Source organism: Rhinichthys klamathensis, unplaced genomic scaffold (assembly GCF_029890125.1).
Source record: "Rhinichthys klamathensis goyatoka isolate OS25496 unplaced genomic scaffold, OSU_Roscu_1.1 h1tg000504l_1, whole genome shotgun sequence".
Classification (NCBI taxonomy): domain Eukaryota; kingdom Metazoa; phylum Chordata; class Actinopteri; order Cypriniformes; family Leuciscidae; genus Rhinichthys; species Rhinichthys klamathensis.
The window spans coordinates 1,370,001-1,394,693 of NW_026606985.1; the positions used below are offsets into that span (position 1 = coordinate 1,370,001).

Here is a 24,693-nt window from a genome sequence, read left to right on the forward strand (position 1 = left end):
TGCTGTTACGAAACCAAACAGGTTGTTTATGAAACGCATTCATAAACGTATCACTGAATTACCCTGAGAAGATTTCTTTAAGGTTGTCGGGAGGGTTTTTATTTAATTTATTTTTTAATTAATATAATTTGCTATCCCCTAGTAATTCAGCTCTCAGTAATTCAGTTCTCCACGTCCTCTTGTGGTCAGATATGGAATTAAATCCCGTATTTTGCTTACGGTTTCACAACCGGGATATTAAAAACAATAAAATGTATCAAGTTAAATATCATTAAAAAAAAACTGTTCAATTAGGTGTTTTACTAAAAAATTATTACTTTTTATCTTTTTTTTATTGATGCTCTCTATTTGACTTTTATATCTATAATGTTATTTATGTTTGTGTGATGATTGATGAGTGATTTTCAGGCTCTTTAAACACCCGGTTCCTCCTGCAATCTCTCATGTCGTTGGCTAAGCGCTAAGAAGATTACGACTGACTCTTCGTCTCTGAACGGACACGACACAAACGGTAGGAAGAAACTCTAATTACATTGTGTTTTATTGGTTTCTCAGTGTGTTTTATCAGCAGATTAATGAATGATTATACTGGAATACTGGGAGACAGTGACGACAGCGATGACGGTACGACACACACACACTTAGTTTTAGGTTTTATTTTAAACATAGTACCAGTTTTGAACTCTAACATATTGATATAAACACTAACTTTAGTTGGTTTTGTTCACACTAAACAGATCCAAACTCAAAGAACCTGCTGGCGGCGTCCTGGGAGAAGTTATCCGTCACGGACAGAATGGGATTAAAGAGGTAAAGACTAGCGTTGGGTATCGTTTGAATTTGATCGATTCCCATTCTTTTCGATTCCAATAAGGTAAAAATAAAAGTTAGATATCGTTCACATCTAGTGTTATTGCTAAAGCTGAAACTGCAGCTGAATATCATGAGCAGAAATCATCAGCTGAAGAACACTTACACAAGCAGCGTTTGCCTGAGGTTTAAACACACCATAGAAGAACAAATAGCCCAACTAATACACACTTCAGCATTATTACACACAATAAACACTCAGTCATTAAACAAGAACACATAAAACATTAGCAATCGCAACAAAGATATGATTGGATTAAACAGTGTTTTAAGATTTTCAGGTTCAGAAACTGTAATCAAATGTAAAATAACACTGCACTTTATAAATAAAATATACATTACAGATATAGTTACAAAAGTTATTCAGTGAAGAACTAGTGTGTGTTCTCTGTCTTGTGTTGTGTGATTAGTGTTATAGAGACGGCAGGAATATGAGCGCTGTCACTTTAAGAGCTGCACAGGTCCAGTACACTGATACACATGAGGACAGTCTCTCCAGCGCTTTACACTTATGTTGAAATACACACAGAGGAATCAATATTTTAATATTATAACAGGAATCGGAAAGTATCCGATTCCTGACCTCAAGTAATAAAGACCCACTGAAACACCCTCCCAGTATCAGGCTGCTAATGCTAACGCTAACAGGACATGTTTCTCACAGCAGTGTGGAGATGACGGAGGACGAGGTCGAGGTGAGCCTCTCTCAGAGAGAGTGTGTTAGATATAACATCTCCAGACGTCACTAACCCCTGTGAACACACACACACAGAGCGCGTTTACCCAGTTTGCACTGGGGTTTGGCTGTGACCAGTACACGCTAACGCAGCGGCTTCAAGCGGAGCGTCACGAGCGTGTCGTCGCGGAGGAGAATCTGCAGAGAGAACTGCTACACACCCGAGAGATGCTGCAGGTACAGCAGAACACACACCTGAGACTCTGCTGACCGTCGCCAGGGCATTCTGGGTACATTAGTACAGTTCAGCTCATAAATCTGGTGCACTTTGAGAGTTTAAAATTAAAAGCGCCGACATATTCAGTGTGCAACTTGAGCAAAGTCAGTGCATTGATAGTTACCTGAACTTTAACGGCGACTCAAAACTCTTTTCAGTTGTGATATAGTGTCTACATTACACTACATAACACTACTACTACTAATATAATAATATAATTTATAATAATAATATAAATATAATCATATTTTTCTCTCACAATTGCGAGTTTATGTCTCGCAATTCTGACTTTATAACACGCAATTGCGAGTTTGTCTCGCAATTCTGACTATAACGCAATTGCGAGTTTATGTCTCGCAATTCTGACTTTATAACGCAATTGCGAGTTTATGTCTCGCAATTCTGACTTTATAACGCAATTGCAAGTTTATATCTTGCAATTCTGACTTTATAACACACAATTGCGAGTTTATGTCTCGCAATTCTGACTTTATAAAACACAAATGCAATTCTGACTTTATAACGCAATTGCGAGTTTACGTCTCGCAATTCTGACTTTATAACGCAATTGCGAGTTTATATCTCACAATTCTGACTTTATAACACACAATTGCGAGTTTATGTCTCGCAATTCTGACTTTATAACACACAATTGCGAGTTTATGTCTCGCAATTCTGACTTTATAACGCAATTGCGAGTTTATATCTTGCAATTCTGACTTTATAACACACAATTGCGAGTTTATGTCTCACAATTCTGACTTTATAATGCAATTGCGAGTTTATGTCTCGCAATTCTGACTTTATAACACGCAATTGCGAGTTTGTCTCGCAATTCTGACTATAACGCAATTGCGAGTTTATGTCTCGCAATTCTGACTTTATAATGCAATTGCAAGTTTATATCTCACAATTCTGACTTTATAACGCAATTGCGAGTTTATATCTTGCAATTCTGACTTTATAACAGGCAATTGTGAGTTATCTTGTAATTCTGTTTTTATAACATGCAATTGCGAGTTATCTTGATATTCTGACTTTATAACGCAATTGCGAGTTTATATCTTGCAATTCTGACTTTAAAACGCAATTGCAAGTTTATATCCTGCAATTCTGACTTTATAACCTGCAATTGCAAGTTATCTTGCAATTCTAACTTTATAACACGCAATTGCAAGTTATCTTGCAATTCTGATTTTATAACGCAATTGCGAGTTTATATCTCACAAGTCTGACTTTATAACACGCAATTGCGAGTTTATGTCTCGCAATTCTGACTTTATAACACGCAATTGTGAGATTATATCACGTAATTCTGATTTTATAACACACAATGTGAGTTTATATCACGCAATTCTGACTTTATCGCACTCAATTGTGAGTTTATATCGCGCAATTCTGACTTTATCACACTCAATTGTGAGTTTATATCGCGCAATTCTGACTTTATCACACTCAATTGTGAGTTTATATCGCGCAATTCTGACTTTATCACACTCAATTGTGAGTTTATATCGCGCAATTCTGACTTTATCACACTCAATTGTGAGTTTATATCTTGCCAACTTTATATACTTTGTAAATTGGCAAGACAAAACAGATCCAAATGATAAACGTTCACTCTATGATGGTTAAATTTAGCAGCTAATCCGCGAATCGCATGCGTGCCGAACTGTCGGGGCTGATCCGTGCTGTTGTATCTTCAGTGGGTGGGGTTTATGGGAGAATGGGTGTGGTCAAAGTACAAGTGGGCGGGGCTAGTTCAGTGATTGACACTTCTCACAGTTCGGATAAACTGCAATCCGTTTCACCCCTAATAATGAATGAACACATTTATCATCACGATTGCTATCTAATGGTGCGTTCAAGTCCTCCTGGGAAGTTCGTACGTACGAGGCGGGAAGTCGTGTTTAACGTGCGTTCAAGTCACTTTCGTCGGAGTAAGATGGCGGCGTACTTTCTCTTAATTAATTACACAAAAATACAGCAAGGTTCTTAAACTCTACTTCTAGAAAATGAAGAACAAAGAAATGTGCATCAGGTGTGCTTTGCTTTTTATGTTTTTAATTAATTTATGGAGCCACTGCAAACTTTATCGTTACATATTACATTGTTATATTATCATTTTTAAATTAGCTTACTTCGCTGTAAATAGAAAAGCCTGACAATATCACTGCTAAATACCCTTAAGTATTGTGTTATCCCGCCATGTTTCTCACTGACACGCCCCCACTCGTAAAGATCGGGCGAGCTTCCCACTCGTATTTACGACATTGTGGTGGCGTTCATGTGCGTTCAACTCGTAAACACGATCTCTACGAGATGAACGCACCATTAGCTTTGCGAGGAGATTGTGAGAGTGTTATAAGGGTTTGTGCTGTCCTGCAGGTGTTGTACGAGCGTCTTCCAGATGTGGACAGCAGAGAGATGGTGGAACAGATGAAGAACAGCCTGCAGATGCTGGAGAGCAATGTGGACACCGTAGTGAAAACAGCAGAGATGCTCGGAGCCGCACACCAGGTACTTCACATCACAAGACCCGCACAGACCTTTCATAAACCTTTCATAACCATGTTTGCGTATCAGGAAGCGCGTGTCAGTCACGCCGTGGAAATGATGTCGGTTCACGTGGAGCATCTCAAGAGACGTCATGCTTCAGAGAGCGAGGAGATGCTGGAGGCCAGGAAGATGCTGCACAGGAGGAAGCGTCGGTTACACAGCGACTCCACAGGTCAGTGCTGCCCCCTAGTGGCCTGGAGGGCAAATGAACCTGTCGTCTTAGGGGCCGCTTACACGACACCGTTTTCAACTATAAACATAAAACTTTTTACGCGTTTTAGCCGTTCATTTACACGACAACTGCATTTTAGGTGCCTGAAAACGCAAACTTTTGAAAACGGGTTTCAGTACTGCCCCCTAGTGGCCTGGAGGGCAAATAAACCTGTCGTCTTAGGGGCCGCTTACACGACACCGTTTTCAACTAAAAATGTAAAACTTATTATGCGTTTTTGCCGTTCATTTACACGACAACGGCGTTACACGACAACAACTTTTGAAAACGGGTTTCAGTGCTGCCCCCTAGTGGCCTGGAGGGTAAATAAACCTGTAGTTTTAGGGGCCGCTTACACGACACCATTTTTTAACTAAAAATGTAAAACTTATTATGCGTTTTTGCCGTTCATTTACACGACAACGGCGTTACACGACAACAACTTTTGAAAACGGGTTTCAGTGCTGCCCCCTAGTGGCCTGGAGGGCAAATGAACCTGTAGTTTTAGGGGCCGCTTACACGACACCGTTTTCAACTAAAAATGTAAAACTTATTATGCGTTTTTGCCGTTCATTTACACGACAGCGGCGTTACACGACAACAACTTTTGAAAACGGGTTTCAGTGCTGCCCCCTAGTGGCCTGGAGGGCAAATAAACCTGTAGTCTTAGGGGCCGCTTACACGACACTGTTTTTTAACTAAAAACGTCAAACTTTTTATGCGTTTTGGTCATTCATTTAAACGACAACGGCATTTTAGGTGCCTGAAAACACAAACTTTTGAAAACGGGTTTCAGTGCTGCCCCCTAGAGCCTGGAGAATAAATAAACCTGTAGTCTTAGGGGCCGCTTTCACGACACCGTTTTTTAACCAAAAACGTCAAACTTTTTATGCGTTTTGCCCCTTCATTTACACAACAACTGCATTTTAGGTGCGTGAAAACGCAAACTTTTGAAAACGTGTTTCAGTGCTGCCCCCTAGTGGCCTGGAGGGTAAATAAACCTGTAGTTTTAGGGGCCGCTTACACGACACCGTTTTCAACTAAAAATGTAAAACTTATGGGTTTTTGCCGTTCATTTACACGACAACGGCGTTACACGACAACAACTTTTGAAAACGGGTTTCAGTGCTGCCTCCTAGAGGCCTGGAGGGTAAATAAACCTGTAGTTTTAGGGGCCGCTTACACGACACCATTTTTTAACTAAAAAGTTAAACTTTTTAATGCATTTTGGCCGTTCATTTACACGACAACAACTTTTGAAAATGTGTTTCAGTGCTGCCCCCTAGTGGCCTGGAGGGTAAATAAACCTGTAGTTTTAGGGGCCGCTTACACAACACCGTTTTCAACAAAAAATGTAAAACTTATGGGTTTTTGCCGTTCATTTACACGACAACGGCGTTACACGACAACAACTTTTGAAAACGGGTTTCAGTGCTGCCTCCTAGAGGCCTGGAGGGCAAATAAACCTGTAGTCTTAGGGGCCGCTTACACGACACCGTTTTTTAACTAAAAACGTCAAACTTTTTATGCGTTTCTGTCATTCATTTAAACGACAACGGCATTTTAGGTGCCTGAAAACACAAACTTTTGAAAACGGGTTTCAGTGCTGCCTCCTAGTGGCCTGGAGAATAAATAAACCTGTAGTCTTAGGGGCCGCGTACACGACACCGTTTTTTAACTAAAAACGTAAAACTTTTTATGCGTTTTGACCCTTCATTTACACGACAACAACTTTTGAAAACGGGCTTCAGTGCTGCCCCCTAGTGGCCTGGAGAATAAATAAACCTGTAGTCTTAGGGGCCGCGTACACGACACCGTTTTTTAACCAAAAACGTCAAACTTTTTATGCGTTTTGGCCCTTCGTTTACACGACAACTGCATTTTAGGTGCCTGAAAACACAAACTTTTGAAAACGGGTTTCAAAGTGCAAGTTTTTGAAAACGCCATCTACTGGCCTGGCAGCAGAATACAGCGTTTTTAGTCGTTTCTGCAGATCCGTGTGAATATTTGACAATGGTGTCGTCTGTACGCGGAAAACTCGAAGGAAAAACGTAAGCATATCGTTGTCATGTAAACGTACCCTTATATAATCAGAGTTTTCTTCGAACAGATGACCGGGACCTGTTCAGATATTCATCACAACAGGTAACTGACCATGATTAGACTAAATCAGTGACTCGTATCAGTATCTCTAGACTTTACTTTGTAAACTCTGTGATAATTTCCTCACCTTCATGTCATGCCACTCTTTTCCATAGAATGAAAGTTCATAGTGACCAAACCTCTATGTTGTTTGGAGCTTGATAGATGTGCTGACTATCGCTGTAATTATCCCTTGTCTTGTGTTAGTCTGATATGTGTTCAACCATCAATAATAGCTAGCGTTTATGTCGTAGCCAACACGCCGCAGGGTCAGCATCACATTACTCCCGACTCAATCTGAGGTACGTTTCGTGTTCATATTCCAGCGTTTGCTTCTGGTTTGATGTCTGGAGGTTTTACGAGGTTTATATCGCTGCAGTTGAAGCATCTAGAGGCTTCGTTTCTGGAGAACTGCGAAACCAGTGCGGATGCAAACACAGAGCTTGATACGCAAGCAGACCGGAGGTAATGCTAGACTAGACTAGAAGCTTAAGCTGTATTTAACCAGAAAATATGACTGCTTCCTGTTTGCGTCTCTCAGACAGGAAGTAAATTCTCCTGTGAACAGTCTAAACCAAGATGATGATGGCGACAGCGGCGTGTTTCAAAGGTAAAACGCGTGACATATGCGAACACAAACCCAGTCACGAGTCGCACGGGTGTCTCTGTGGCGATAGCCAACAATACATCGTATGGGTCAAAATTATCGATTTTTTTTTATGCCAAAAATCATTAGGATATTAAGTAAAGATCATGTTCCATGAAGATATTTTGTAAATTTCCTACCGTAAATATATAAAACAATAATTTTTGTGAGTGGATGCAGCGTAATTGCGAACACAAATGGACAACTTTAAAGGCGACTTTCTCAATGTTTCGATTGTTTGCAAATAGTTTTGATTTTCAAATAGTATCTCGGCCAAATATTGTCCTATCCTAACAAACCACACATCAGTGGAAAGCTTATTTATTCAGCTTTCAGATGATGTATAAATCTCAATTAAAACAAATGACCCTTGTGACTGGTTTTGTGGTCCAGAGTCACATATGTCAAGTCAAGTCATCTTCATTTACACAGCGCTTTTAACAATGTAGATTGTTCCAAAGCGGCTTTACAGTGATAATAGGTAATTAAAGTAACAAATGTATTCCTTCACTACATGAATACATGTGACCGATCTTTGAATTCGACAGTGTGACGCAAATCATGTGCCGTCGCCGTCGTTATTCTCCAATCAAGCCCAAAGAAAGTTCATGTGAGGGGGAGGAGTCAGAACAAGGGGAGGAGTCAGAACGAGGGGAGGAGTCCAACCCTGAACTGTGTGTTTACAGTCATCTTCTTCATCATAATTTATGCGCATAATTCAGACCACTGACATGTGATATGTTTGCAGGCGTCTCGTGGCACGTCGGCGCCCCCTGGTGTCCTGGAGGTCTCCATACAGATGGATTGTCAGAGTGTTCGGTCTGATAATGCTGATGGCGACTCTTTTATATGTATTCGTGAGTGTTTGTATAAATCAGTGATGGTTTAGTGCTGTTATAGATCTTAAAGGACTAGTTTAGGTACGAATAAACACTGTCGTAACTGGATCATGACTGTTTCTGTTTTAGGTGGCTTGAATTGAGTTTAAGTTTATTTGACATAAGAAGTAGCAATACAACATTTAAGGATAACACAATAAAGTTGCATTAACTTATTTCCATTGTGGTCTTTGAGTTTTTTTTAACGAGACGAGTGTCACTGATTGTGGGTTTCCACCAGGTGGCGCTAGTGAGTCACACTCACTCATTCACTCATAGACAGCAGATGAACTTAACTGGATTATAGAGTTAAATTCACTTTAATCCTTGTGAATGTGGCTGCTGAACGCAATACAGACAGATTGGCATTAAGTATTCTTGTTTATTTCAACTGAATGTCCTCCTTTCTCCTGAAACAGGTGCAAAGCCATGGCAACAGATTAATGACTCTAATTACAGTATTTAAATTCAGAGAGACATTGAGAAGCTTCAGAGCGACTGATTCACCAGGTGTTGCTCATTTGTTCATTAGTAATGATAATGAATGCATGAGAGGCTTTAAAATTCATTAATGCAGGCGTCAGATGAGCCTGATCTGGATGAGATTAAACTCGTTTGCTAATGATCTCCTGTTTCCTGTCCTATGAGTTTCAGGGCATCTTAACCCCGCCCACATCCTTCTGCGCAGCCAATCACCTCTCAGAATGAGAAGCAGGATCAGGAAGTGCTCTTCATTTTCTGCTCCGGTCATGTTAACCGGATTAAAGCAGTTTAGAGGAGCTGAAAATGTTCTTAAACGAACATCTACTGTAGAAAAACACAGATGCAAATCATCGTATTTAGGATCAAATATTTAACTTTTTTGTTGATTTAATGGATTTATAAAGAATTATTTGTAAAAGTGATTTTATAATCAACTTTTTTGACTTGAAAAACAGTGTACATATAATAATGAAATTAATAATATAATATAATATATTTTTTGTTTATAAAATAATTACTTCATGTATTTTGTAAACAAAGCATTGAAAGAATTACAATTAATTCACATTTATTAATTTACGTTATATGTATCTCTATATCACATTAGGTCATTGTATTGGTATAAATAAATTAATACATTTATTTATAATTAAAAAATATATAATCATGTATATGTGTGGTTTGTGTGAAATTTAAATAGGTTTTAATATTATGTAATTATTATAATATTATGTAATATAATCGCAAATGATTACGTGTAATCGTTGTAACTGAATTATGATGTGATGATGTGAACGAGCTCGTACTGTGACGTCACGCTCGCTCACGGACGTGCTCATGATTCATGTGTTCAGCAACTCTGGTTAGAGCATATAATCATATTATCAACAGATACATGATGGGATTATACACACACGGGGATGATAAGCAGAATGAACTCAAGCATGATGCAGAGTTATATATTAGATTATAAGACACTGAAATGAGTCAGTGCGCACCTGTTCACCCAGGTGAGCGCGCGTGCACACACACACACACACACACACACACACACACACACACACGTGCGCGCGAGCAGTGCTCTATCACACGTTAAGCTGCACACATCGCAAGCACATGTCCTAAACCACAGACATGTAATCAAAGCGGCCTGTTTTCATATTGTTTTATATGATAATATATTCTTTTGTACAAATTTTAATATTGACATCGCTCTACAACGCTACATCATTTACAAGTTCTTCACCGCCTTCCACCAAAATAAAGATTGAAAATAAAGTGATTTTCTTCATCATTAAAGTACAAGGCATATTTAAGCATATTTAACCTCGCTCATATTATAGCATTTGCCACTTTATTTGTAACGCAGTATTTGCAGGGGAAGGTTATTTATTAATGCTTTAAACAACAAAACAATACAACATACATTTTGGAGCCAGGGTAGCAAAGAAAACACATAATAAAATAAAATAAACATTGACAAAAATACAAAACCTTTGTATCTTTTAGAGATTTTGAAGACAATTAATAGCTTTTCCATTAGTACTCGATTGAATAGTAGAAAAATAATTTTCTAATTCTTTAAGGACTACTGAGAAAAGGGGCTTTTTGTTAGAAAACTTACACTTATGAATGTGAAATTTGACTAATAAAAGTAACACATTAATTATGCTACAAAGGTCTCCTTATTCACACTGTTATCGTACTTTAAATATACAAAAATGACATTTTCAAAATTAAAGAGTACCCTTTCCTTAATAAACATAGACACCTCGTACAATAACTTTTCACGGAAGGTTATTGTGATTGGCTCTCAGGTGATCGCGGGTGACGTCACGCGCCTCGGCCCCGCCCCCCGCGCGCGCTCATGAAGCTTTAACGAGCGCGTGCGAGTTCAGGTAGATGCTCAACAACTGCGTCTCCTCATCACATCATCATCATCATCATCATCCCTCCGGTAAGACTGGCTCTTCTTTCATATGAATTATCATTTCTCAGAGAGCTCATGAGCGACACATATGTGATCATATTTCTGTTTATTCTAAACTCAGTATTTCAACTGTTGTGAATATTTGACATTAAATGTTGAACGACGTTAAAATACCAAAGATAAACGTGAATGATAAGCATTCGCAAACTCTATATAAATATGTGAATATGAAAATATTTGAATTGAAGTTTAACTATTCTTAACTATTCAAATGTGTGTAGTGATCTGGGTAACATTATATGGTGTAATAATGTTTGTTAACGTTATTAAGTGACACTTTATTAGTTAAAGTGTTAATGCATTAGCTAAAATTAACTATTTTTAAAGCATTCATTAGACTTTGTTTTACTGTCAGTAAAAATATAACGTAATATCGCTTGCTCATGTTTGTTCACACTGCATTAATTAATGCAAATACAACTTCTGATTTTCATAATGTATTAGTACATGTTTCATGAAGATGAATCAATGCTGTATGGTAGTTCATATACTGTGACATTAAAGTAAAGTGATTCCGGATATTAAAAGCATTAACCTACATAGAGAGGTCAGAGGTCAGAGATCAAAACTCTTCTCAGAAACGCAGCGGATTCATTAGTGTGACCGACCGCGACCTTCTCCACCTTGGCTTTATATAAGATGGAGTAATCTGGCACACTTGAGGAGGCGTATGGACATGAACATGTGATGGTTTCTGTGCAGTAATACGACAGATGTGTGTGTTCCAGGAGTCAGTTTGTGAAACTCGAGCCGCGATGGGTCGCAAGGAGATCAACTGCAGCTGGAAGAAGATCACCAGCAACATCAAGGACATCTTTGACTTCAAGGAGGTTCTGGGATCGTGAGTATGGAGCGTTTCATGAGGATCGCTGTATGACGAGACATTAAGAGAGTCAGGAGTCAAGTGCAGGTGTTTCAGCGCTATTACAGGATCAGAAGCTTTATTCCCAGAGGAGACACATGCGTCTAAACCTGACACGCAGATTAACGGATTGAGGACCGGGGGACGTTTTTATCAACGAAGCCGTTCATCCTATTGAGAAACACCCGGAGGAACCCTTTAGCACTAATACAGAATATTATTCCATGCGTTATTCATCATTGTGAAGTGTTGAGACGCATTACAGAGCAATCTGAAATGTTATAAAGCTTTAAGAGGCACGATTATCTGGGGATGCACGATATATCGGCCACTATATCGCTATCGGTTCACGATTAATCGCATCCAAAATAAAAGTTTGTGTTTACATAATATAAGTGTGTGTACTGTGTATAAATATTTTGTATAAATACACACACATGTATGCGAGTTGTATATATTTAAAAAAAAAAAAATATTTATATATAATATAAATTATGTATAAATAAATATACAGTATACACATGCAAATATTTTTAAACTATATACATGCATATGTGTGTATTTATATATGTAAAATAATTATACACAGTACACACACATATATTGTGTAAACACAAACTCTTATTTTGGATGCGATTAATCGTTGCGCAGTTATCGTTATCGGCCCGATAAGAAAATTTGGCCGATATATTAAAGCTGATAAATAATGTATTATTTCCCTCAGCTGAGACGCTTCAGATGCGCACTGTTAGATAATGGTTTTAAATGGCTTGAATATGATTGAAATCACTTCAAAAAAGGAAAATACGGTTCAGTGCAACACAAGTCTGTCATATCGGCTACGTAACATTATAACGAGAACATTATAATTGTGCGTTTGGGACATGGCTTTTAATGGTGAGACTTTTGTTTTTGTATCAGGCTCTCCAAAATGATATCAAAATTTGGATTTTAGATTTATCGGCCAATATATCGGTTATCGGCTTTCAAATATAAATATTTATCGGTTATTGGTATTGGCCAAAATGTTAATATCGGTGCATCCTTATTATCATCTCCTATGGCACTTTATGAAGGGTTGTGAAGCATTGGGGTACGATGAAGCTTTTTGAAGTGTTATGAGTTGTTATGAATCATAACAAAGCGTTCTGAAATGCTATGAAGCTTTAGGCACTTCAATCTCTTACAACAGTTTATGAAGGGTTATAAGGTGTTATGAAGCTTAATGAAATATTTAAAAATCAGTGTTGAACTATAAGGTGTTGAGAAGCTTTATAAGGCTTTACTAAACCATTATGAATCATTGTAAAGGGTTATGAAGCTTTATGAATATTCATGAGTTGTTATAAAGTTGGACAAAATGCTATGACGCTTTAAGTCATTATACAGTAAGTTCTAATGACAGTTTATGAAGGGTATTATTAGGCGTCATGAAGTATTATGAGATGTTATGAAGTTGTATGAGGCACTATAGGATGCGAGGAAGCTTTGTACGGCTGTACTGAACTATTATAAGGCATTGTGAAGTAAAAGGTCCTTATGAGGGGTTATGAAGCTTTCTGAAGCATTATAAGCTGTTTTAAAGCTTTATGGGGCACTATGAGGAGATAGGAAGATTTTAAGGCATAACGAACCATTATGAGGCATTGCAAAGATTTATGAAGCTTTATGAACCATTACAATGTTATAAAGCTAGAAGAGGCTCTATAAACTCTTATGACACTTTGTGAAGGTTCATGAAGCATTATGAGGCATTGTGAAGCTTTATGAAATGTTATACATGAGTGTGAGACACTAAGGTGTTAGAAAACTTTGTACGGCATTACTGAACTATTAAGTGAGCCATTGTGAGGTGTTATGAAGAATTATAAAATGGGCAAAATGCTATGAAGCTTTAAGAGGCTACATAAGCTCTTATGACACTTTTTGAAGGGTTATAAAGCATTGTTTTATGAGTTGCTATGAAGCATTTTGTAACACTGCGACACGTTACGACATATTATGAAATCTTGTGAAACTTTATGAAGCAGTGTGAAGTGTTATGAGATGTTTTGAAGCATTATGAAGCATTATAATGCTACAGAAGCTGTTCTGAAGCTGTATGAGACAGTATAAGGAGTTTCAAAGCTTTGCAAGGCATACTGAGGAATAGAGAAGAATTAACTAATCATTATGAGGCATTATGAAGTGTTATAAAGCTTTATAAGTCATTATGAGGCATGCATTTTTGTAAGTTGATATTCATAAATGCTTGTCAGGAGTTTGTTGGTCGTGTGAGCATTAGTGAGCCTTCTCTCTCTCTCTCTCTTGTTTTGACACCTGTCAATCATCATCAGCAGGTGAATGACACAGACATCAGAGAACATCCTGACACTAGTTAATTAAAGGATTATCGAGACGGTGAATGTAAGTGGGTTTACGAAGCTACACCAACAAGGGGACAAATCTGTCTCCAAAAGAGAACTAGATCTAATGAATCTTTGTTAAATTTTCTTGTTAATTCTTGTTAATTATAGATGAATTATTCATAACGTCTAGAATGAGTGTCATAATTGGCTCCTGCACACATTCATGTGGATTACAGCATTGATTTAAACTAAAGCATTACAGATTTGACGGTAACACTTTACTTGAAGGGGTGTACATAAGACTGACATGACACCTTCTTAACCATGACATGACATATGTCATGAATATGAAGTAGGGTTTATGCATGTTTATGACAACTGTCATTAAGTGTCTTTCGCTCAATAATGACATTTTGAATGCAAATATGACATTGTTTAAGATGTCTTTGTTATGACACCTTGACATAAACCATAACATCATAACCTGTCAGTGCCTTTGTCATGACAACTTGACATTAAATTAAGTTAAAATGTCATGTGGTTGGTTTTGACATTGGCTGTCATGAGGCCATTATAACTGTGTCATGAATATTTTTCTTGACCTCAACTACAGTGGTACAAATTGAATTTGTCATTAAACAGTTATAATGGCTTCATGACAGCCAATGTCAAAACCAACCACCTGACAGTTTAATGTAATGTTAACCAATAAAGCTAAGTGGTTTCTTAAGTTTGATCATTAATCTGCTATGTCATGTTTATGACAGGTTGTGTTGTCTTAGTAATGTCAAGTTGTCATGAAAAAAACACTGACAGGTTATGATGTATTGGTTTATGTCAAGGTGTCATAACAAAGACATCTCAAACAATGTCATATTTGCATTAAAAATGTCATAATTGAGCGAATGACATTTAATGACAGTTGTCACAAACATGCATAAAACTTCCTTCATATTCATAACATGTGTCATGTCATGATTATGAAGGTGTCATGTTAGTCTTATGCACACCCCTTCAAGTAAAGAGTTACCGATTTGACTTCAAATAATCATTCGATCATCAATGTGCGACAACCAAACGGTGACTATGATGTTCTCAATCTCAATCTGAGATAATCTCTGCTGTAGGAGTGTGTTTTCACACACACATGGTTTGACATGGTGAGGACATTGCCAGGTGGTTTCTGTGTTGTTCTGGGCGGTTGCAAGGTATTTCTAGGGTGTTTTGGATTAGATGCATTGTGGGTAATGAGTCGTGAGGGGCGGTACTGGGTCTCTTGTGTAACGCACAGTAATCCTCGTCCTAGGACAGTTATTTAAGAGAGACCAGGTGGGTTGAACAAGCTGGACACACACACACACAGCGGTGCCTTGTGCTGATAGATTAGTGCTGATCTCAAACTCAACATTCATGTGTCTCTCAGGGGCTCGTTTTCTGAGGTCTACCTGGTGAGAGAGAGAAAGACCGGGAACTTCTACGCCCTGAAGTGTGTGAAGAAAAAACAGCTGCACCACTCCAACCTTGAGAACGAGATCAAGGTGCTGAAGAGGTACGAGACGAAACAAGACTCAAACACCCCTAAAACAAGCACAAATATAATCATCAGAGATCCTTATCACAGATTACAGACCATAAACATCACAGGCCATTAACATAAAGACCACAGAACAATATCATCAATACAGCAAACATCACAAACCATTAATATAAAGACTATAAGCCCAATCATGCAGAGATACAGCCTCATATACAGTCATTTTGGCATCATTCCATTAACTTTTTTGATGCAGTATATGAAAATGATTTGATTTTGGTGAAAATTAGTATCTATGTTCTCAGCATGACCCAAGGAATCTATTAAGACCAATTTCATTACAATAGGCTAATTTAGTCAAAAGTTTTTAGCATTTTTGGAAATTTCGTTATAGCTTTTGACCACAAGGTGGCGCTGCCCAGAAACGTTTTGAGCACCATCAGGGCATGGTGTTGAAGACACAAACCAAGTTTTGTAAAGAAACGCCAATGTTTGTAAAATATAGCATTTTACGACAAGATTCAAAATGGCCGACACCCAAAATGGCCGATATGGGAAAATTGGTTATCGTTCAAGTTTTCTGAGTTTTTGGGGCAAATCTTTCACAAGTTATAAGCAAAAAGAGCCATTTTCATATCTCCTGTGCAGGTAGCCTCAGGTCATGGTTGTCATAACACACACCAAGGCTGAATTCAAAATCGCCCCCTAAATCCTCATTCACTGTTCCCTACGTTAGTCCACTTAAAGGAGAACTCCGGCGCAAAATGAACCTTTGGTCCTATTACGCATTGTTACCTAGTCAACCGTTATCTGAGATTTGTTTTCATGATTATCGAATGTAAATAGTTTTATCTCTAAAAACAGTTTAGCCTATAAAGCTAGTATAACGGTAGTATATTGGGCATAGATCAATGACAAATAAAAATCGCTTGTTAATACCACTAACAAGGCTCAAAATAGCCCCACACTCACACGGTAGCATAATGAGGGTCCCTACCTTCAAACCGAAGCATTGAGAACTTTGTCAGTGTCCAGACAGTTTAATAAGAAGATATTTTTTACATACAGTCAACTTCGCGTATACAGACAGGAGCCATCTTTGAAATACAGTCTCTACCAGTTGATCTACGAACGCCGATCCAAGTGCGCTGGTGAGATGTGAACGAGCTATAAGTTGTGATAAGGTGAGCGCGAACAGCAGGGTTGGATCGGCGTTCGTAGATCGACTGGTAAAGACTGTATTTCAAAGATGGCTTCTGCCTGTATACGCGAAGTTGACTGTATGTTTAAAATATCTTCTTATTAAACGGTCTGGACACTGACAAAGTTCTCAATGCTTCGGTTTGAAGGTAGGGACCCTCATTATGCTGCCGTGTTAGTGTGGGGCTATTTTGAGCCTTGTTAGTGGTATTAACCAGCGATTTTTATTTGTCATTGATCTATGCCCAATATACTAGCGTTATACTAGCTTTATAAGCTAAACTGTTTTTAGAGATAAAACTATTTACATTCGATAATCATGAAAACAAATCTCAGATAACGCTTGACTAGGTAACAATGTGTAATTAGACCAAAGGTTCATTTTGCGCCGGAGTTCTCCTTTAAACGGCTCACTCGAAGGAGTGGATGAAAACGAGTGAGTGAATTCAGCAGCCGCTGAGCGTACATCGGTTGTACACTCGTTATTGCTGTGCAATGTGGGATTGAATGAGTGCACTCGATTACGTACACTATGGTTTCGGACACCACTACAAATGGCTGTCCCCTCAAACAACGGCCTATTCGAGGGTATAGGGGGGGATTTTGGATTCAGCCTAAGTTTGGTCAGAATAAGCTAAAGCGTTTCGGAGATATAGCCTCACGTTCAATTCGGCGTGCTCTTCGTCAAATTCTTTCATCTGTTATTCGAGAACCGTTTGACGAATCAAAATTCCATAACTTTTTTTTGGCATGGTCTGAAGATAATCTGGTTTAATTTTTGTGAAAATTGGAGCAACGGTCGATTTTCATGCTTTTCACGCTTATTTAATAATAATAAGAACGTCAACGATTGCAATAAACAGACGCAGGCTTTGTGTGTGTTATGAGAACCATGACCTGAGGCTACCGGCACAGTTTCATCACGGTGCCACCTAGTGGTCAGGAGATATAAAAAAATGGCTCTTTTTGCTTATAACTTTTGAAATATTTGACCAATAAAATCACAAAACTCTCACTGGTGCAGCATGCCGAGTCGAAACGATACCTAATTTTCCCATATTGGCCATTTTGGGTGTCGGCCATTTTGAATTTGGTTGTAATATGCTATATTTTACGAACATTGGCGCTTCTTTACCAAATTTGGTACGTGTCTTTGGCACCACGCCCTGATGGTGCTCAAAAAGTTTACGGGCAGCGCCACCTTCTGGTCAAACGTTTTTCCAAAAATGCTAAAAACTTTTTATTCAATTATCTAATTGTATTGAAACTGGTCTTAATAGATTCCTTAGGTCATGCTGAGAACATAAATACCAATTTCAATTCCAAAACACAGATGCAAACACCACAGACTAAAAACTACAGACCACAAATACAACAGACCATTAACACAAACACACCTGACTCCACATACACACCACAAACCCCTAAATCTACTGACTAACATTAACATTGACTAACACTACAGACCAACACCATGTTCTCTCTCTCTTTCAGGATAAAGCATGATAATGTGGTTGCATTGGAAGATTTCTACGAGACGAGAACACACTATTACTTGGTCATGGAGCTGTACGTGTTTGATAATGCCTAAAATATACACACAAACACATCGCTCAGCGTGTGTATTAACTCGTCCATGTTTGGGTGTCTGTGAAGGGTGTCGGGCGGAGAGCTGTTTGACCGTATTCTGGATCGAGGTGTTTTCACGGAAAAAGACGCCAGCCGTGTGATCAAACAGGTCCTGGAGGCCGTTTCCTACCTGCACCAGAACAGCATCGTCCACAGAGACCTGAAGGTGAGCGAGCTTGGTCTTCTAATGCATCTTCTGTAGAGGTTTTAATTGCTTTTTACACGTTCAACTCTCATGAGAAGCTCTGCAAAGCTCTAGTTCTTCTCTATATCAGTGTTTCTGAACTCCTGAAACGCCTCCATTGTAGTCTTGAGTTTCTCCCGGGAACGAACACGTCACAATATTCCTCATTATAATAATTCATACGCAGAATAAAGGGGCGGGGCCTGGTTGAGTTAGTCAGTAGTGTGTTAAACTGGCGGTTATGGGAAGGGGCGGGACATTTCCCAAACACACTTGAAGCGCCCGACCAATCACAGCACACTTCTCCAGGCGACCAATCAGAGCACAGTGTGCTTTTCAGAAGGAGGGGCTTCATAGAGACAGGAACTAAACAGAGCGTTACTGACAGACTGGGAAGAGAGGAGCCGCAACAATGGAGAATATGAGGAGAATAATCAACATTCAAGCAGGAAAACCTGTTCTAGTAGAGCCTGAAATGGTGTAATAGGTCCTAAATGTCATTAATGTCCGTCTGTAGCCGGAGAACCTTCTGTACTACAGTCCAGAGGAGAACGCCAAGATCATGATCAGTGACTTCGGTCTGTCGAAGATGGCGGATCACGGCGTGATGTCCACGGCCTGTGGAACACCGGGATATGTTGGTACGGACGCTTTACTTCTGCTGTTAGATTGCCTGTAATGGTGATGATTCTCATTACGGTGATTATTCTCATCAGCTCCGGAGGTTCTGGCTCAGAAACCGTACAGTAAAGCGGTGGATTGCTGGTCTATCGGCGTCATAACGTACATTCTGTGAGTCTGCCGTCATTACGCACACTCTTGAGATCCGGTCAGGTGTGTTTTTCCTCAAACGCTGACCTCTTCATGTGTTTGTTTAGGTTGAGCGGATACCCGCCATTTTACGAGGAGAATGAAACGCGCCTTTTCTCCAAGATCATGAAGGCAGAATATGCGTTTCACTCGCCGTACTGGGACGACATCTCCGAGTCAGGTGCGTCAGAAACACTTCACACACGCTGTCATTACTGCCACCTGTAGGCCATCAGCTGCAGTGCAACATTAAAAACATGTTAAAATGTTAGCGTGTATTCTTAGTATGTTAAAGGTGCAGTGTGTAGTATTTAGGAGGATCTGTTGACAGAAATGCAATATCATATACATAACAATGTGTTCAGTGGTGTATAACGACCTTACATAATGAAGCGTTATGTTTTTATTAGCTTAGAATGAGCGTTTCTTTCTACACACACCGCGGGTCACATCGACATGTTTCTACGGTGGCCCTGAGCGGACAAACGCGTTTCGTCACTATGTTGTTCTTCATGATAAGAAGCTGCTAAAGTCAGCGAATAAAACACTGACTCAATGATGAACAAGTGACAATAATATTCGCAATAACATTGTTTTACTGAATAATTAAGTAAACATATCTCTTAATTTATCTTTGTAAAGAAACCTCATTGTTTAACTGGCTACTCTCTGCTGTCTCAGACGACGACATCACTTCCTGTCGGCCACCGTAACTTCAGTTGGGTGCGATTCGCAACCTCACCACTAGATGCTGCTAAAACTTACACACTGCACCTTTAATGTTAGTATGTATTGAAAACCTTTGTGAATAATTGTGGTTTGTTCTGATTTCTGCAGCAAAGGACTTTATCAGGCACATGCTGGAGAAAAACCCTAATAAACGCTTCACAACGGAACAAGCACTCGGCCATCCATGGTGAGAAACACTGAGAGTCCCAGCACAGTTTATACGTGGACTGATGAACTGAGGCTCGAATACACATGATTAACATATTGAATCATGAAAGAAACCCTGCAGATCACGATTAAACAAATATGCAACCTGATTCATCAATAATCAAACATGCTGATTCATGAATAAATGTACTTATGTGTGAATAAACAGACAAATGCTTATTTATGAAAAACTTCATAAATAAACTAATGCATAGAAATATGCTGATTCATAAACAAATATACAGATTCATGAATAAACAAAGTTTGAAATAAGCATGTTGATTCATGAAAAAACGTGCTAGATGAATCATACTTATGAATAAACAAATGTATAAATAAACTTGCAGATTCATAAATAAGTATACTGATTCATGAAAAAACATGCTTGATGAATTATACTTATGAATAAACAAATACATTATTGAATACTGATTCATGAAAAAAAAAACGCTATGATGAATCAACTTGATAATTAAACATGAATAAACTAATGCATAAAACATACATATTCATAACTAAATATACTGATTCATGAATAAACATTAATTTTGCAATAAGCATGTTGATTCATGGATTCATGCACACTGATTCATGAAAAACACATGATGAATTCTTGAATAAACAAATGCATAAATAAACATGCAGATTCATAAATGTATGAATAAACATGCAGATTCATAAATGTATGAATAAACATGCAGATTCATAAATGTATGAATAAACATGCAGATTCACAAATGTATGAATAAACATGCTGGTTCGTGAATAAACAAGCTGCTGTTCTCTTTGTGCAGGATAATTGGAGACACGGCGCACAATGACAATATTATTCAGTCCGTCTGTGAGCAGATGCAGAAGAACTTCGCCAAATCCAAGTGGAAGGTGAGAGAGCAGATCACGGGTGCACCTTAGGGCTATCAAAGAAAAATGTGAATTTCTAATATTTTCTGCACATTCGAATGCAAAAACCGTGCACAAATAAACAACCTGATTTGTCAATAAACATACTAATTCATTACCAGATTGACCTATTAATAATCAAACATACTTTATCATGAATAAACTTATGCATGAATAAACGGATACTTCATAAAGTAATATGATGATTCATAAATAAATATACTGATTCACGAATAAACATTATTTTGAAAAAACAATGTTGATTCATGGATAAACTGGTTCATGAAAAAACATGTTTGATGAATTATACTTATGAATAAAGAGATAAAAGCTAGCTGAAAGATAAAAACTGAAGTCACGAATAAACATGATTAACATATTGAATCATGAAAAAACAACAACCTGCAGTGCCGTACAAATTCATGATTAAACAAATCGTAACTTGCGCGGTGTGTTTTTGTTAGCTTATCCAGTGTACAGTGCGTTGTTGATTTGAAAAATGGCGGGAAAAGGTTCTTCCTGCTGACGAAAACCCTCTCAGTTTGTGTGTGTGTGTGTGTGTGTGTGAATTCGTATTCTGCTAATATTTAAGAAATTCGAATTCAGCTTTTCAGACATCAGACAGCCCTAATACACTCACCCTGTGCCGCTGTGTGAACGACTCCGTGTCTATATCCAAGTTTTCATTACTCCTATGAGCTCATTGTTTCTGCATTAAATTATTACATTGTTTAAATTAATACATTTTTAGCTAACTGTGATTTTGTATATTTACATTTCTGAAATACATAACTTAGACAGTTTCCTCTGATAATAGATCTCTGTAAACTGTAATGTGGACTCATGCACTTTCTGGAAAGCTGCGTTGTAATGATGTGTGTGTTGTGAAAAGCGCTACACAAATAACCGTGGATTGAATATATGAGCATGTGTGTGTTTTAGCGAGCCATTAACGTGACGGTGGCTGTCAGTCACATGCGGCGTCTTCAGTTCGCTCACGCTGACCCTGAGGTCATGACCCCGAGCCTGACCCCGCCCCCGCTGATCGAGGTGCTGGACGTCTCGTCTCCAGGCCCCGCCCCCAGCGAGCTGGACACCAACGGGAACCCCTCGTGCAGTCACATGACCCTGTCGCCTCACGCTGATGTCATCAGGGGGCGTGGCCCGCTCAAGGCCTGCAACAGCGAGCCGATGCACGCGCTGGTCATCTCTGAGACCGGGCAACACGTGTATCACTCGGAGTCGGACCTGTGTGCGTCAGACTGCGCCGCTAACAGGTAACACCCTGCCAAATATGGACTTTTTTGTGATTGACATCTCTCTCAAGTACTTCATGCCTTTGAATTTGACCCAAAAAATAGAGCAACATAATAAATATCACAATTCCCCAAGAGCATGTCTAGTTTTACGCTTATTCCATGTTCAAATCACAAATTTGAGAAAGTTCATACAAAAAACTTATGCAGCAAAAACTGTGTTTGAATTGGCAAGTCCAATTCCTTCAACTGAAATTTCAATGAATCAATTCATAACTGATTCAGTGAATCGATTCCTAACAAATTCAAATAGTTGCTTAAAAAAATCAGACTTAGTGAATCGATTCATTTAAAATACTGATTCGATTAATTTGATGAACTGAATCGATTAATTTGATTAACTGAATCGATTCATTTAATTCTGTGAATTGATTATTGATCGTTGAACTGAAATTTCAATGAATCACTCCACAACTCTGATTCAGTGAATTGATTGCTAATGGATTCAAAAAGTTGTTAAATAAATTCAACTCAGTGAATCGACTCATTTGATGCACTGAATCAACTTATTTGATTCTTTGAATTGATTCATTTGTTCAGCTGAAATTTCAATCAATCAATTCATAACTGATTCAGTGAGTCGATTCCTAACAAAATCAACTAGTTGTTTAAAAAAATCACTTAGTGAATCAATTCATTTAAAATGCTGAATCGACTCATTTGATTAACTGAATCGACTCATTTAATGCCGTGAATTGATTATTGATCGTTGAACTGAAATTTCAATGAATCAATCCACAACTCTGATTCAGTGAATTGATTGCTAATGGATTCAAAAAGTTGTTTCATAAATTCAACTAAGTGAATCGACTCATTTGATTCTGTGAATTAATTCATTTGTTTAGCTGAAATTTCAATGAATCAATTCATAACTCTGATTTAATGAATCGATTCCTAATGGACTCAAGTAGTTGTTTAGTAAATTCAACTCAGTGAATCAACTCATTTGATTCTGTGAATCGATTCAGTCGGATGTTTCAAATTAGCAAATTCGGTGAATCAGTCTATTCGCTGATTCACAACTCCCATTCCATGATTCATTTGCATCATCACTTTCCTCAAGTCTCCATGTGGCATGTCTCATGTAACAAGTGTTGATAAATATTGCTGTTCATAACTATATTGCAGTGTATTGCTTTTAAAATGTACATAAACATAAATTTTTATCCTATTTAATACTTTAACACCAGCCCTCATGAGTCGTTGTGTGTTTCAGGTCGGACAGGGTGATGTGTGGCACAGATGGGCGTGGCCAGACCCTTCAGACCGGCGTTTGCTCTCTGATGTAATCGTCTGACTGACAGCTGTCAATCAAATGAAGTGAGTATCCAATTAGGCCTCCGCTTATACGTCACGTGATCGTGTAGGTGTGTGACCTCTCTCTCTCTCTCTCTCTCTCCCTCCCTCTCTCTCAGATCGTGTTTATCCCGTCACCCGTGGGACGCACAGGCCGAGTCGGGCGAGTGCCAGTCACACACACACCCTCTTCTCTGACTGGTCATTCGGGAAAGAGACCGAGAGCATCTCTCCTCTCAGGAATTGCGCGAGACCGTACGGTCTGAGTCGTATTATCTCCCCTACTGTCTGCATATATATGTACAGTAGTCATATTTACACCCGTGGTGGGCCGACAGGGTGCATCATGGGAAGGGCGGATCACATGTGCCACTGTTCTACAGTAAACCGCTGCGTGTTTGAGTGTGTTTAAGGACTGTGTTTATTTTCTTATTAAGGACGTATTTATCCTTGCTGTTATTATCTCTATGTTTGTGTTTTATATGTGCTTATAAGATCATTGTATCTGTTGAAAGCGCAGTGTATTATAATCCATAAACATGCTGCTGTATTAAACATCAAATAAAACTATTTACACATTTGAATGTGGACACGTTTAATTACAATATAAAACATTTTGAGCAAAAAGCTTTTGCCTGTGTTTGATCAGGAGATTCAGAGCTCTTTCAGGAGGAGTGTAACAGCGCCCCCTACCGTACGACAGGGAACACACGGAACCAGATCTACCGTACGACAGGGAACACACGGAACCAGATCTACCGTACGACAGGGAACACACGGAACCAGATCTACCGTACGACAGGGAACACACGGAACCACAGAAACAGTTCATAGCTTTATTCATCACAACATACTCATGTTAGTAAGCACTATGTAGTATGCTAGTCGTCCACTGTAAACATAGCAGCTCACAAAACCTTTATTGAGACACAGTGTTACTGATGTG

General features: G+C 38.6%; 2 protein-coding genes across 4 annotated transcripts; both read left to right on the forward strand.

The window, feature by feature from the left end:
• Window positions 1-377: 377 nt before the first annotated feature.
• si:ch73-352p18.4 (inositol 1,4,5-triphosphate receptor associated 2) lies at window positions 378-10,694 on the forward strand. Of its 3 annotated transcripts, none has more exons than XM_056237921.1 (13): window positions 378-624; window positions 738-810; window positions 1,535-1,565; window positions 1,643-1,783; window positions 4,212-4,343; window positions 4,410-4,554; window positions 6,704-6,738; window positions 6,990-7,037; window positions 7,115-7,200; window positions 7,277-7,345; window positions 7,930-8,055; window positions 8,130-8,238; window positions 10,560-10,694. In XM_056237921.1, the coding sequence occupies exons 1-13, from the start codon at window positions 576-578 to the stop codon at window positions 10,611-10,613; spliced, it is 1,098 nt and encodes a 365-aa protein (XP_056093896.1). In that variant the 5' UTR covers window positions 378-575; the 3' UTR covers window positions 10,614-10,694. The 3 variants fall into 3 exon arrangements, with proteins under 3 accessions (XP_056093896.1, XP_056093898.1, XP_056093899.1); XM_056237923.1 differs by having other exon boundaries at window positions 1,538-1,565; XM_056237924.1 differs by lacking the exons at window positions 7,930-8,055; window positions 8,130-8,238; window positions 10,560-10,694 and having other exon boundaries at window positions 382-624; window positions 7,281-7,345.
• On the forward strand, window positions 10,636-23,879 carry camk1ga (calcium/calmodulin-dependent protein kinase IGa). Its single transcript, XM_056237920.1, has 13 exons — window positions 10,636-10,699; window positions 11,461-11,573; window positions 15,366-15,491; window positions 18,171-18,245; window positions 18,333-18,471; window positions 19,007-19,130; window positions 19,206-19,281; window positions 19,368-19,480; window positions 20,137-20,215; window positions 21,030-21,117; window positions 22,078-22,412; window positions 23,668-23,771; window positions 23,867-23,879. Exons 2-12 carry the CDS (start codon window positions 11,488-11,490, stop codon window positions 23,738-23,740), a joined length of 1,314 nt encoding a protein of 437 aa, XP_056093895.1. The 5' UTR covers window positions 10,636-10,699; window positions 11,461-11,487; the 3' UTR covers window positions 23,741-23,771; window positions 23,867-23,879.
• Window positions 23,880-24,693: the final 814 nt, after the last annotated feature.

Bases quoted from the DNA above. Each gene is read 5' to 3' on its own strand.
- si:ch73-352p18.4 (XM_056237921.1), top strand. From the start codon at position 576: ATGAATGATTATACTGGAATACTGGGAGACAGTGACGACAGCGATGAC. The intron at 625-737 runs GTACGACACACA...CACACTAAACAG, and splicing joins CAGTGACGACAGCGATGACG to ATCCAAACTCAAAGAACCTG. The intron at 1,784-4,211 runs GTACAGCAGAAC...GCTGTCCTGCAG, and splicing joins ACACCCGAGAGATGCTGCAG to GTGTTGTACGAGCGTCTTCC.
- camk1ga (XM_056237920.1), top strand. From the start codon at position 11,488: ATGGGTCGCAAGGAGATCAACTGCAGCTGGAAGAAGATCACCAGCAAC. The intron at 19,282-19,367 runs GTGAGTCTGCCG...GTGTTTGTTTAG, and splicing joins GGCGTCATAACGTACATTCT to GTTGAGCGGATACCCGCCAT. The intron at 20,216-21,029 runs GTGAGAAACACT...CTCTTTGTGCAG, and splicing joins CAAGCACTCGGCCATCCATG to GATAATTGGAGACACGGCGC.